Here is a 14,965-nt window from a genome sequence, read left to right as displayed (position 1 = left end):
CTTGAAGGCATGAAGAGGTCAGGGAGAACAGCTGAGGTTGGGAACTCTGAAAGTCCAGGAGAAGCCACCGATGCGTTGCAGCCTCGGTAGCCATTGAAGGACCAGGATTGAAGGGGTCATGCAGAGAAGTTGAGGCTTGGCACCATGAAGTGAGCCTAGGAGAGGCTATTGGTGAATGTGCAGCCCAGTTGCAACAGAAGGCCTCAGCATTTTGGAGACGCCAGTACCTTGGGTTAACCAAGAACAGCAAGAGTGGTGTGGAACCAGCTGGAGCCTTAGAAGACAAGCTCTGTGTGCTGCAGAGGACGGAGCAGAAAGGATCCAAGGCCCTTGGAGAAGCCCAGAAGATCATAAGTGGATCCTAGACATTGGACATTGAGTTATTTGCATGGTTTGAGCTTGGTTTTCGCTTTGTTCAGATTGTAACTGTGCTCTGGTTCTTCCTTTGTGAAGTAAAGAAATGTTTAATTTATTTTTTTAATTTACAGGAGACCATATTTGAAAGATTGAATTTTTATTAAAATTTATTTTTATGTGTATGGATATTTCACCAATAAGTATGGGGTTTTTTTTGTTTTTTGTTTTTGTTTTTTTGTTTTTTGTTTTTCAAGACAGGGTTTCTCTGTGGTTTTGGAGCCTGTCCTGGAACTAGCTCTTGTAGACCAGGCTGGTCTCAAACTCACGGAGATCTGCCTGCCTCTGCCTCCCAAGTGCTGTGATTAAAGGCGTGTGCCACCACCGCCCGGCTGATAAGTATGTTTGTGTACCAAATGTGTGCAGTGTTCATGGGGTATAGAGGAGACAGAGAAGAGGGTGTGGATCCCCTGGAACTCGAGTTATAAATGGTTGTGAGCTATCATGTGGGTATTGGGAATTGAACCCAGGTCCTCTAGAAGAGCAACTACTCTTAACTACTGAGCCATCTCTCCAGTCCTGAGAGGCTAAATTTTAAAGTGACTGAATTTTTAAAGTCTGTCAGACTTTTAAAGTTTGTAAAAATGTTTTATGTTGTGATGTTGATGTTAATGTGTGATCTTGGGGGTGAACAAGAAAAGAATGGTTTTGGCTAAACAGTGATTTGTGTGTCATATTGACAAGAGGTCATTTGTCCTGGCTAGTTTTATGTCAGCCTGATAAATCTGAAAGGAGGGAAGCTTAACTGAAAAAATTCTTCTATAATATCCAGCTGTAAGGCATGTTCTTAATTACCTATTGATGGGGGAGGGTCCATCCCACAGTGGGTGGTAACACCCCTGGGCTGGTGGTCTTGAGTTCTATAAGAAAGCAGGATGAACAAAGTCATGGGAGCAAGTCAGTAAGCAGCACCCCTCCATGGTCTCTGCATCAGCTCCTGCCTCCAGGATCCTGTCCTGACTTTATCTAATGATGAACATTGCTGTGAAAGTTTAAGCCAAATAAACCCCTTCTTCCTCCAGTTGTTTGAGTCATGGTGTTTCCTTGCAGCAATACAAACCCTAGCTAAGACAGATGTTCTACTAGACTGTGGCTGAATCTGGATCAAAGGGTAACCTGAGTAGAGAGATTTGCAGATCCATACATGCTGCATTATTCACAACAGCTAAGATACTGAAGTGCCTAGGTGCCCATGAACAGATGAATAACCTAAGGAAATGTGGCTGCTGGGATAAGACACCATGACCAGAGCAACTTACAAAGGAAAGCGTGCTATTGGGCTTACAGTTCCAGAGGGCTAAAGTCCGTGGTGGTAGAGCAAACCCATGGCAGCAGGAACAGCTGAGAGCTCACATCCCAAACCACAAGCAGGAGGCAGAGAGCACACTGTGAATAGCATGAATCTTCTGAAACCTCAAAGCTCACCCCAGTGACACACATCTTCTATCAAGGCCACAACTCTTAATCCTTCCCAAACAGTTTCACCAACTGGGTTCCAATATACAAGCCTATGGGGCCCGGTCTCATTCAAACCATCACCCTAATGGGTGTGTGCAATGAAATTTTATTCAACTATGCAGAGGAATGAAATTATGCCATTTTCTAGAAAATGGATGGAACTGAAGATTATTACGTTAAGTGGAATGGGCCAGACTCAGAAAGACAAATGTCTCATGTTTTTCATATGCATAATCTAGATTTCAATACAAACATGATAGTACATATGTATGATATGAACATAGGAAGACTATGAGAGGGAAGGAAAAGGCCTAAAGGAGGGCAGAGAGACATACAAGACAGAGTCCTCCCCATTGAGGGTGGGAGAGACAAATAAAACAGTGCATTTTTTTTTTTTTGGTTTTTCGAGACAGGGTTTCTCTGTGGCTTTGGAGCCTGTCCTGGCACTAGCTCTTGTAGACCAGGCTGGTCTCGTACTCACAGAGATCCGCCTGCCTCTGCCTCCCAAGTGCTGGGATTAAAGGCGTGCGCCACCACCGCCCGGCAAAACAGTGCATGTTTTCTCTCTTATGGAATCTGGAGTTGACTTTCTTCCTATCTTCCTGTCTATGTATCCTATGTACTTATCTGGTGTCTATCTACACACGCAACAAGAAAGCACCGGGGAGCGAGAAGTAGGCAGTGAGGTGGGAGGAGGGAGAGGAGAGGATAGTAGAAGGGTACATATTATAAGGGTATGAAAATATGTGTGATATATACATCATATATATCACACATATCTATGTATATCAAATATAATATATTATAATGATATATGTGATATGTCGCATATCATTGTAGTGTATGTTATACGTCATATATATGTTATGTAATATAGTATGTTATATACTATAATGAACCCTATTATCTTTTTTGCTAATTTTAATAATTTAGAAGGCTGGGTACAGGCAAGGGATAGCAGCTACTAAGGTCAGAGGCACAAGCAGTGGCCAGGGAGAACATGTTGGGCCTGGAATGCCAAGCTGGAACTACACTTTTACATTACATCAAGCAATGGAGGGTTTAGGCCAAAGAATGTGGCACTGAGTTCATGTTCTGTTTCGTTCCCCAAAGAAATTACAAAGCTCAACACGCCAATTTCTCCCTCCCAGATTTCTCTGAGTGCCAGATCTGTGTTTCCCACCACCCATCAGGCCCCTTTTTCTGGATGTCCTGGTCCTCCCCATGAGTTTCTTACGTTTTGGTAAATGGGACCATCTTTCTGTGTACCTACCAAGGATGTGATGGGTATTGTTTCTTTTCCTTTGGAGAGGTTGGGACCTGGCAAATCGCCCCTCAGTAACTGTAACCCAACATCACATTCATTAACCCAGACTGGTTAAGTGCTCAACTGACATTTGGAAAGAAATGAAAAAGCCTGTGGCCCCGTAACAAGCTGGCTCCCAGATAGCTCTGGTTTACAGATTAATATCGTTCTCTTTCAAGTTTACATCTAGGCGTGAATTCAAAGGTAGTAAGGTGTCATTAGTAAGGGATCTTTGTTTTATTGCTTAAGGTATTTATTTTGCAAATGTGTGTTGAGTAATAGTTCTCTAGGGCAGTTTTGTCAAACCATGGTTCCAATTATCCATAGTTGGGTAACACTCCACCTACACTTAGGAATTAAATAGAATTTACTTTACAATGGTCATGATTTGATCATGATTAGTAGTTCAGAAGAGTTTCACAAGGTGATTTTTCTGTGCTATATGGAGTTGACTGTGTGGCTCCATGGGGCAAAATTGACATGTGGGTCGGTCTGGGGAAATTCAAGAAGGTATCCCTCAAACGTCTCAAGCTTTGGCAGGAATAGCCAGAGGCTGAGGCTGAACTGGGCCACTCTCTCTCTGTAGTCTCGGGATCTCTTTATGGTCCTCTCAGAATGCTGGTTGTTATAAGACCAGCAGCGGGCTGTCCTGCCACCTGGCTAGCTTAGCCCTGAAATAATTAATTGCACAGAAACTGTATTCAGCCTGGCCCATTAGCTCTAGCTTCTTATTGGCTAATTCTCACATCTTGATTAACCCATTTCTATTAAATCTGTGTATCACCACGTGACTGTGGCTTACCGGGAAAGAGTCAGCATGTCTGGCCTGGCAGCTGGCTCCACAGTGGCTCTCTGCCTGCCTTCTTCCTCCCAGCATTCTGTTCTGTCTACTCCACCCATCTAAGTACTGCCCTATCAAAAGGCCAAGACAGAGCCGGGCGGTGGTGGCGCACGCCTTTAATCCCAGCACTTGGGAGGCAGAGGCAGGCGGATCTCTGTGAGTTCGAGGCCAGCCTGGTCTACAAGAGCTAGTTCCAGGACAGGCTCCAAAACCACAGAGAAACCCTGTCTCGAAAAAACCAAAAAATAAATAAATAATAAAAAAATTAAAAAAAGGCCAAGACAGTTTCTTTATTCAACCAATGAAAGCAAAACACAAGCAGAAGAACCTCCTACATCAGTTGGTTGTTCATCATCTCCTCCTCCTTCTTTTCTGCCTCCTCCTCCTCTTCCCTGTCTTTTTCTTTTTCCTCCTACCTATAGTTATACAACAAAAACTCAGATGTAGGAAACTTATTACATCCATATACAACAGAATACAATTTTAGCTATGCACACAGATTTTGTTTGTTGGATTTATAATAAGATAACTTTGATTTTCAGGAGTGATAGGCAAGAGACAGGAAGACTCCTAAGCCTAAACATAGAAAGCTGCATAATGCCACTTCTGTGTGGTCTGTTATTCAAGAGAATGACATCGAGGTTCCTGCCCTTTTGAGATTCAAGGGAAGGGGACACAGAGAGAGTTGCCTCTCCACAGCCAAGCAGACTGAGCACTGATGCTGTGTTTAATCTCACAAGTGTGACTCTAGTCAAATTAGCCTTTTGATCCTCTGTGAAACAGCTGCAATTGTTCTCATACTAAATGTCCATGAAGACATTTAAATCTAGTTAATGACGTTTTTATTGTTATGTGGGTATAAAGGTCAGAGGACAATTTGTGTTTTGTTTGTTTGTTTCTTTGTTTTTTGCTTCTTTCAAAACAGGATTTCTTTGTATAACTGCTCTAGTTGTCCTGGAACGTGGCTTTGTAAACCAGGCTAGCCTTGAACTCATAGAGTTCCATTTGCCTTTGTTTCCCTAGTGCTGGGATTAAAGGCATATGCCACCACTGCCCAGTGTGGAGAGCAACTTTTATGAGTTGAGTTCTCTTCTACTTCTCTGTGGGTGCTTGGGCTCAAACTCAGGTTGTCAGGTTTCTGTGACAAGAGCTTTATCTACTGAGCCACCTCGCTACATAAACTGTTTTTTTATTATTAAAGATTCATTTTATTTTTTAGTTATGTATGTATCTGTGCATCCTATATGCCACACATTGTATGCAGGTGTCTATGGAGCCCAGAAAAGGGTGTCAGGTCTCCTGGAGCTAGAGTTGTAAGTGGCTGTGAGCTACCATACAATGTGGGTGCTGAGAACCAAAGTTGGGTAGCTTAGAAGAACAGGAGGTGCTCTTACCTGCTGAGCTACCTCTCCAGGCCCCCTAAAGTTTTTTTTTTAATCAATGAATTGTGGTTTTGTTTGTTAAATAGTTATCATATTACAATTGCCTCTCTCTCTCTAAAAAAATGCAATCTCACTATGTTGCCTAGACTGGTTTCCAAATCCTGAGCAAGTGGTCCTCATTTCAACCTCTTGAGTACAGTGATTAATTCATCCTTTTAAAAAGTAAGATTTAGGGGCTGATGAGATGATTATTCAGTGGTTAAGGGCACTTGCAGAGGACCAGGGATAGTTTTCCAGCACCTACATGGTGGCTCACAATCATCCATAACTCCAGTTCCAGGGGATCCAGCATGTTCTTCAGGCCTCTGCAGGTAGCAGGTACGCATGTTGTGAGGTACTCACCAGAGAAGACCACTCAGACACAGGTTCAAGCCAATAGAAAGTTTTTATTAATTGGCCGGCAACTACTCCTGGTGTTCAGGACCCCAGTGTAGCTCAGAACCTTTCTTACAATAAGCTTTAAACACACAAAGACGCATCCTGGGTTGACATAACTAAGTTAGCAAAAGCAGTTAGCCAGAGGCAGAACTACAGAACCAAAAGGCAAGGTTAGTACATTTATGGACTTCTCCAGAGCTATGGATTTTGATGGGTTAGGTCTTTGTTCTGGTCTCGGTAGGTGTCGTTCCTACATGCTGGCTTCCGCATAGGCCTAAAGGGTTCTTCTATCATGGTGTCAGTTGTGCTAAGGTCTGGGAGTGAATACAGGCACGTGGGGCACATTTGTACATGCAGGACAGCAGGACAGCCAGGGAAAAACAGAAACAAAATAAAAAACAAACAAAGACAAGAGCAGAGGCCGAACTCAGGTTCTGACAAGATGGCCGGGCTGCCCCGCAGGATCATCAAGGAAACCCAGAGTTTGCTGGCAGAACCAGTTCCTGGCATTAAAGCAGAACCAGATGAAAGCAACGCCCGTTATTTTCATGTGGTCATTGCTGGCCCCCAAGATTCCCCTTTGAGGGAGGGACTTTTAAACTTGAACTATTCCTTCCAGAAGAATACCCAATGGCAGCACCTAAAGTACGTTTCATGACCAAAATTTATCATCCTAATGTAGACAAGTTGGGAAGAATATGTTTAGATATTTTGAAAGATAAATGGTCCCCAGCACTGCAGATTCGCACAGTTCTGCTATCAACCCAGGCTTTGTTAAGTGCTCCTAATCCAGATGATCCGTTAGCAAATGATGTAGCCGAGCAGTGGAAGACTAATGAAGCCCAAGCCATAGAAACAGCGAGAGCATGGACTAGGCTGTATGCCATGAATAATATTTAAGTGGATCAGATCATCAAGTGTACATCACTTCTCCTGTTCTGCTAAGACTCTTCCTTTTTGGTTTGCATTTAATGGACACAGTCTTAGAAACATTACAGAATAAAAGCCCAGGCATTTTCATCTTTGGTGATTACATGCACATTAGCAAATCTATGTCTTGTCCTGATTCACTGCTGGAAAGCATGAGCAGAGGCTAGAAGTGCCATCCGGGTTGTTGTGAAGTGTTTAAAAGCAGTGACTCTGCTTGGATTCATTTCCCCATCGTGGTTTAAGTACAAAGCACTGTGAATGAAGGCAGTTGTCAGGGTTAGCTGCCAGGGGTATGGGTGTTTTTATTTTATTTTTTAGGGGGGAAGTTTTATTTTAATTTTATGGTTTCCTTTCTCCCTTCCCCTCTTATGGGATCTAATTGCAGTGGTTAAATGCAGCTAACCAGTTTTTTAGCATATGCTCTCTAGCCAAGTCTAACTTTAGACGCTGTAGATGGACAAGCTTGATTGTCTGAACCAAAATGGGAACATTAAATAAACATCACAGCCCTCACTAATAACATTGTGACTTTGCTGTCAAGTGTAGATTCTCTGCCCCATCTCCCCAGAAGAAGAAGAAGAAAAAAAAGCTTGTGACCATTTTGTATAGCTTGTCTGGAAACTTCTGTAAATATTATGTTTTAGTAAAATATTTTTTGTTATTCTAAAAAAAAAACAAAAAAAACCCACAAAGAAACCAAAATGATGGTGGCGTTTCCCGGACTGATGACTGGCTAAGGCTTATGATGGTGAGATGAGAAGAGCTAAGGGGAGGGTGTTCAGAAATGCTCTGTGTGGTTTTCTTTTCCCTCAACAGTTCTGTAACATTTCAAAGTAAGATGCTTTACAAAGCAAATTTGATCAGCCATGAGGTAGGAAAGGCTGAATGTTTTCAATCTCTATAGAAAATCCTGTTTATAAAATAATTTATTAGAAGAGCTCATCAAAGCCCACACCAAAGGATAAGAAAAAGAGCCGTAAAGGAGCACTGCAAACTCTTGCTCCCTGGCTCACTCAGCTTGCCTTTTTATACCTCCCAGGACCACCTGCCCAGAGGTGGCACTACACACAGTGGGCTAGCCCCTCCCACATCCACTGTCAATTGCGAAAGTGATTCACGGACTTGCTTGCAGGCCAATCTGATGAAGAGTTTACCGGATAGTTTTATGTCAACTTGACACAAGCTGAAGTCGTCTGAGAGGAGTGAACTTCAATTAAGGAAATGCCTCCAAAAGATTGGGCTGTAGGCAAGCCTGTAGAGCATTTTCTTAATTAGTTATTGATGGGGGAGGGTCCCAACCCCTTATGGGTGGTGCTGTTTCTGGCCTGGTGGTCCTGGGTTCTATAAGAAAGTAGGCTGAGCAAGCCATGAGGAGCAAGTCAATAAGAAGCACCCTTCCATAGCCTCTGCATCAGCTCCTGCCATCAGGTTCCTGCCTGTTTCAGTTTCTGCCCTGACTTCCTTCAATGAACCCTTTCCTCCCCAACTTGCTTTTTGGTCATGGTATTTCATCACAGCACTAGTAATCATAAGACAGAGGCATTTCCTCAAATTGACATTTCCTCTTCCCAGATGATTCTAGCTTGTGCAAGTTGATGTAAAAGCAACCAGCACAGGATTCTTGATCTTGATTTTCTTTCTTTCTCTCTTTCTTTCTCCCTCTCTCTCTTTCTTTCTTTCTTTCTTTCTTTCTTTCTTCTCTCTTTCTTTTTTCCTTCCTTCCTTCCTTCCTTCCTTCCTTCCTTCCTTCCTTCCTTCCTTCCTTCCTTCCTTCCTTCCTATCTCCCTTCCTCCGTCCCTCCCTCTCTTTCTTTTTTTAATCTCTCACTCTTCCCCACTCCTCCCCTTCTTTCTTCTCTCTCTTTTTCTTCATTTTGAGACAAGGTCTGTATGTAGTCCAGACAGAACTGGAACTCATTCTTCCTCCCCAAAGCCTCCCAAGTGTAATATTTCTGATGGTCCAGGTACTTGTGAGTTTTCTCCATATTATTCCCTGATTCTTTAGTTTTCCCCAAGTGAAAAAATACATCGTTTTAATGTAGTCAATGAGGCATCGTGCCCAAGGACTTTACTGATATCCGTAGACACTCAAGTGGGCAGAATTTTGGACAGCTTTGCCCTCTTCACCTCTGAGTCACACACCATAGTTTGTTCCTTTTCCTTCTTTTCTTTCTTCCTTTCTCACTCCACTTCTGTAGTCCTAGGGATCAAACTTACGGTCTTGTTCATGCCAAGCAAGCCCTCCGCCAACTGAGCTAACCCCCTAGTTCCTCTGTACCATCTTTTTCACTTCATATTCCATTCCCATCCCCAGTGCTCAGTTGTCTGCTTTCTAATTATTCTCTGTAGGAATGGCTTTATCATTCACTTCCTTGAAATCTCCTATGCTGTCTGGGTTGGCTTTGAATTTTCCCTTTAGCCTTCTGAGTAACTGAGGCTGTAGGCATAGGCCATGATCCCTAGCTTGCCGTCTGCTTCTGTTGGAACCAAATTCTCATATGACTCATAAAATTGTATGAATCTAAAAACCAGAGTGACGAGAAACCTCCTTCAGCCAATACCTTTAAGAGCCTGGATCAGGCTCTTTCGGCCATCTTCCCGCGCCACCACCATGGTGCACATGAACATCCTGGCTGATACTCTCAAGAGCATCAACAATGCAGAGAAGAGAGGCAAATGCCAGGTCCTCATCAGGCCCTGCTCCAAAGTCATCGTTCGGTTCCTAACTGCGATGACGGAGCACGGTTACATGGGTGAATTTGAAATCATTGATGACCACAGAGCTGGGAAGATCGTTGTGAACCTCACAGGCAGGTTGAACAAGTGTGGAGTGATAAGCTCTAGATTTGATGTGCAACTCAAAGACCTAGAAAAATGGCAGAACAACCTGCTCCTGTCCCGTCAGTTTGGCTTCATTGTACTGACCACCTCAGCTGGCATCATGGGCCATGAAGAGGCAAGACGAAAGCACACAAGAGGGAAAGTCCTGGGATTCTTTTTCTAGAGATGTAAAACATAAATAAAAAGCCTTTATGGACTGTGCTCAGGGTCAGTCCTTTTGAATCTTTCCAGCAGAATAGCAAATGTCTGGCTCTGCTGGCTGTGCTTACTGGTGACACTTCTTTTGAAGCTACTAAGAAAGTCCTGTGATCATGCCTTTACTTGAGTCCTGGTTGGTTTCAGCCGCTGTGGTTGCAGTGCAGTGGTGTTCAGCTGTGAGACTTGACATAAATAATGAAAGCATGAAAAAAAAGAGCCTGGACCAGGGTGGGGCATGACTTTTTGGATACCCAGAGAAAACCACCGACCTGCCCAGCACTCACTCTCTCTTGTTCCTGCATTCCACACCTTGAGGTTGCACTTCTCGTTCCTGTTCCATGAGCTTTCCCCTTTCAATAAAGAATAATAATAGAAATCCTTTGGAGTTAGCTTGAGATTATTTGACTTGTGCCCCTCCCTTTTATGCATTCAGTTACACCAGAGAAAAATTCTCTAGGACCGAGCAAGCTTATTTAGGGTTAGATAACATTATAATGGAGCACTCAGGCTACAATAAACCATCAGTGTATTTGGGGGGACAATGGTGTGTGTTTTGGAAGTGAAATGAGAATTACCTAAGATATTTTGAAAGAAAAATTTATGACTACAGTAACTATTTTAAGGGTGATGCAAGTTCAAGGTCGGATGGACTATCCCTGGCCAGATGTCTTGCAGAAATGTTTTTTCTCTCTGTGTGTATAAGAGGTAGAATTTCATAAGGCTATAGATTTGACAGAATCTTTTGTACACAGCTCTTACTAGCAATTGCATCTGCAAGAGATCCACTCCTTCCTTGGCAACCTCCCACATTTATTTATTTATCCAATATGTTTTGAGAAAGGATCTTATTGCGTGGCTCAGTGAGGCCTGGAACTCACTGTGTAGATCAGACTAACCTTGAACTTGCACTGATCCTCCTGCACCTGCCTCCTGAGTGCTGAGATTATAGGCCCGATTCTCCATAGTTGACCCTGCTTAACTTAGTCATTTATTTTTGTTAGAATGGACACAACATCTCTATTTTGATCCTGGCAACTTGTATAACTGTAAAGAATAAAATTAGATTATTCTAGAATTTCACATTCTTGGAGAGATTGGTGAAAACTCAACCACATCCACCCCTGCTGCATGCATATCTGCCTCATACAAACACTGGTAGCAGGTTTTTGTGGAGAGACAAATATGCAGGTTTGATTTATATCCCTGAGTGTGGAAGGTTAAAAAAGTACTCAAATGAGATATAAGTTAAACTTTTCTGATTGTCTTAAAGAAGAGGTAAATATAAAATATTGTATAAAATATAGTCTATGGAAGCAATGACCAATTTTTGACCAATGCATAGATCCATCATGGATCCAAGGGACTGAACTTGGGTCATGACTGATAAAGACGGGGGGAGGCTGCAGAGAAGGTAGAGGCGAGACAGAAAGGGGTTTAAAGGTTTATTCAGCTAAAGAACATTTATATGATGTTAGAAAGTCAAAAATCAACAAATATATCAATATCCCAAGTCTTCATTCTGAAATATTTTCTGTCTTGGTTTTTCCATGACTAAAGGTTTATGTGCAGGCCTGTTTCAAAATGTTTGTAAAACTTTAAACTGAAACATATCAAACATTCATAACTTTTGAAGAATTTCATGGTAAATATCCAACTACCATCTACTTTCTATATTAACATTTTTGTATGTTTGATTTACCACGTGTTTAAAGTAGATATAATAGTGGCATAAGGAAGGTTTGGTGGGCAAAGGAGTTTGCTGACCTAAGTTCAGTTCCTGGGACTCTTCTGGTGGAAGGAGAGAACTGTCTCCTGAAAGATGTCTCTGACCTCCACATGCATCCTGAGACACAATACCCCTCCCACAATAAGTAAGTATAATGTGAAAATTTTAATTAGATGAATAAAACATTAGTCTTACTTCCCTCTATTATCAATCCACAGTATTTTATTAATGCACTTAATATACTTAATACAAAGGTAATATGATTTCTGGATTTTGTGATATTTGTGGCAACTGTTAGGTTTATTTTAAAAGATTTGTAATATGCTGCTGACATTTTAAAAGATTTCTATTTATTTTATGTGTGTAAGAGTTTTGTCTGCCTGTATGTATGTGCGCCATGTGCATGCCTGGTGCCCAAGGAGGCCGGAAGAGGACGTTGGATCCCCTAGAATTAAAGTTACAAACTGTAGGGAGCCACCATGTTGGGGCTGGAAACTGAACCTGAGCTCTCTGCAGTAAGTTCTCTTAACTGTTGAGTTATCTCTCCAGTCCTGATACTGACTGTTTTTTCGAAGTGAAATGAAGGCATCAATTTACTCTAAAATGTTCAGCATGTATATTATTAACTATAGTTCAGTGTTTTATTTAGTTTTTTATTTTTATGTAAAATTTGCATATGATAAAATAGAAAAGTTTTAAATATATATTTCCTTTTTGACCAATGCATAGATCCATCGTGGATCCAAGGGATTGACCTTGGGTCATCAAGCTTGGTGGCAGGTGCCTTTACCCAGTGAGCCATTTCACTGGCCACTCTAAAGTCCAACCCAAATCTCTACCAAGGTGGAACATTCTTATCATCCAAGAAAGTCATTCATGAGAGGCATGGATTTAACTTTTTAAAAAAATACATTTATTTATTTATTTATATATATATGCACGTATCTTGTGTATGAGATCACATGGCACAGAGAGCGTGTAGAAGCCAGAGGACAATTTTAGGAAGTTGGTTCTCTCCTTCCATCACGTGGATCTCAAGGATTGAATGCACGTCATCAGGACTGGTTAGCAGGCATTTTCACCTGACGAGCCATCTCATTAGCAGGAGAGGTTCCAGATGCTGTAGGTTAATGGAGTGAGCAGTGGTAGACAGAATTGAACTGTGGGGAATAAAGTCTGGAAGGTCAAAATGATTAGTAGGTGACCAGCATCCCAGGCCTGAGAGAGAGATAGTAGTCACTTGCTGCAGGCCATAAGCAGATTAGCTTGGCTGGACCTGAGCCAAATGCATAGGATCTAAGTAAAACTTTGCAGCACTCTGATTGTGTCAATAATACACACAGCAGAGCTGGGCTGTAACTCAGGGTTAGAGAACGCAGTGAGTATAGGCAAAGCTCTGTGCTCACTCACAAGCATCAGAACCAGAATCTTATACAGGATTCGCTCATAGATCCTACATCCTGAAGGACAGTGTTTCCCAGGAGAGGTGATTGTGCCCTTCAATGGACGGTTGACAATGTCTGGAGACACTTTTGGTTGTTGAAAGAGTCGTGCATAGGCATTTTACTGAATGGAGTCCAGGGATCCTACTAAACGCTCCCCAATACACAGAACAGTCCTTGACATTGTTTTGTCTTGTTTTGAGACAGGATTTCTCAGTGTAGCTTTGGAACCTGTCCTGGAACTCACTCTGTAGACCAGGCTGGTCTTGAACTCACAGAGATCCGCCTGCCTCTGCCTTGTGAAAGCTGCGATAAAAAGTGTGCACCACCACTGCCTGGCTAGTCCTTCATCATTTTACAGCCTCACGTGGCACTAGTATCTGCTATAGGTTAAAGGTAGGGGTTGCCACCTATAGGGGAAAGTCAATGACAGTTAGTGCTCACAGCAAACTTTTTTTTTGTGAAAGGCAATATGTTATTATATATGTATATAGATATAGATATAGATATAGATTGGTTTTTCAAGACAGGGTTTCTCTGTGGCTTTGGAGCCTGTCCTGGAACTAGCTCTGTAGACCAGGCTGGTCTCGAACTCACAGAGATCCACCTGCCTCTGCCTCCTGAGTGCTGGGATTAAAGGCGTGCGCCACCAATGCCCGGCTCCAATATGTTATTTTATCTTTTAAGATCAAGAAGAGAATCTGGGGAGATGTCAAGGGTTAAGAGCATGTCCTGCTATTGCAGAAGATCCTAGCTTAACTCCCAGCACCCACAGTAGGTGACTCACAACCATATGTAAACTCCTGTCCCAGAGAGAGTTGAAGCCTGCCCTTGTGGACACCTGCACTCATGGGCACAAATCTTCTCTCACACACATCATTTAAAAAATCTTAAAAAGACCAAGAAAGAGGAACAATAACTCACTACTGAGCAAAAGAGCTACAAGCAGGTGTGGCAGCATATGCCTTTAGTCACTCGGGAGGCAAGGCAGGCGGATCTCTATGAGTTTGAATCTAACCTGGTCTAAGCCAGCCAGGGTTAGATGGTAAGATCTGACTCAAAACAAACAACTTCCTCTTGTCCCCCAAAAACCTCCAAACTAAAAACTATCCTTCCATTTTGGTATAATTTTGGGTAGTGATGCAGGCAGAGGCAGTAGACTGTTTATAACTAGAAAAGGGCATATGATTGCACAAAGGGCATTTTAGGGAAACTCTCAGGGCAGCCCTAGGCTGCCACTTTCCTTATCTGGATTCCTGGATCTGTAATTTGAGGATGAAGAGAAGGGGACAGGGGGAACGGGTGAAGAAAGAGGTACGCACAGTTCCCCCTCTTGCTCTGACCCTGCAGCATCTGTTCTTACAGAATATTCAGGACAGCGATGGCATCAGCCGCAGTCCTGTGACTCCATCTGCCAAATCCCCAGCAAAGGTCACACCAGAGAGCAGCTCCCCAGCTCTGTTTGGAGAGCATGACCCTCACAGGCCCCATGGCTGTGTCCTCCCACGCAAACCGGCTGACCCGTGAATCACCTGGGGTGAGTGGGACAGAGTGAGGCTCACGAGTGATTATCACCCCCACTGGATAAGTGAGTAAACTGAGGCAGCAGAGACACTTTGTAACTTACCCAGGACCATAGAGTTTGTAGGTCAGTGACCTGGGATTTGAGCCAGGAAGTCTAGCTCAAAAGTACGTAAACACTCTTTACTTCCCTTAACATGACATCGGGCCTGTCAGCTTCATGGAAGGGTAACACAGAGCATGCACATAAACTACCCAAATCACAAGCGTCTGACTCCATAAATTTTCACAGTGAGCACACTTACATACTAGTGTACAGATCAAAGAATAGAACGCTAGCAGTTCCATGGGACCTTCAGCCACCTTCTCTTCAGATTATTTCTTCAATTTATTTTTAACTTTTCCTCAGATACTCGGGCACGTATGTGAGCACAGAAATGCAAATGCCACACGTGTGTGTAAGGCATG

The 14,965-nt window shown here is 42.7% G+C and overlaps 1 protein-coding gene and 1 pseudogene across 1 annotated transcript; both read left to right on the top strand.

Moving 5' to 3' along the window:
- Positions 1–6,251: 6,251 nt before the first annotated feature.
- On the top strand, positions 6,252–7,466 carry LOC142835075 (ubiquitin-conjugating enzyme E2 N pseudogene; annotated as a pseudogene).
- Positions 7,467–9,380: 1,914 nt separating this feature from the next.
- On the top strand, positions 9,381–9,821 carry LOC142834953 (small ribosomal subunit protein uS8-like). The gene has a single exon (XM_075947998.1). The coding sequence runs from the start codon at positions 9,381–9,383 to the stop codon at positions 9,771–9,773; it is 393 nt and encodes a 130-aa protein (XP_075804113.1). The 3' UTR covers positions 9,774–9,821.
- The last annotated feature ends 5,144 nt before the right edge of the window (positions 9,822–14,965 follow it).

The sequence above is a fragment of the Microtus pennsylvanicus genome, chromosome 14, assembly GCF_037038515.1.
Source record: "Microtus pennsylvanicus isolate mMicPen1 chromosome 14, mMicPen1.hap1, whole genome shotgun sequence".
Taxonomy (NCBI): Eukaryota; Metazoa; Chordata; class Mammalia; order Rodentia; family Cricetidae; genus Microtus; species Microtus pennsylvanicus.
The sequence above is the reverse complement of the archived record's forward strand: the minus strand, read 5'-3'. Positions and strand labels throughout refer to the sequence as shown.

What these genes read in the sequence shown, in the direction of transcription:
- LOC142834953 (XM_075947998.1), top strand. Translation starts at nt 9,381, where the DNA reads ATGGTGCACATGAACATCCTGGCTGATACTCTCAAGAGCATCAACAAT.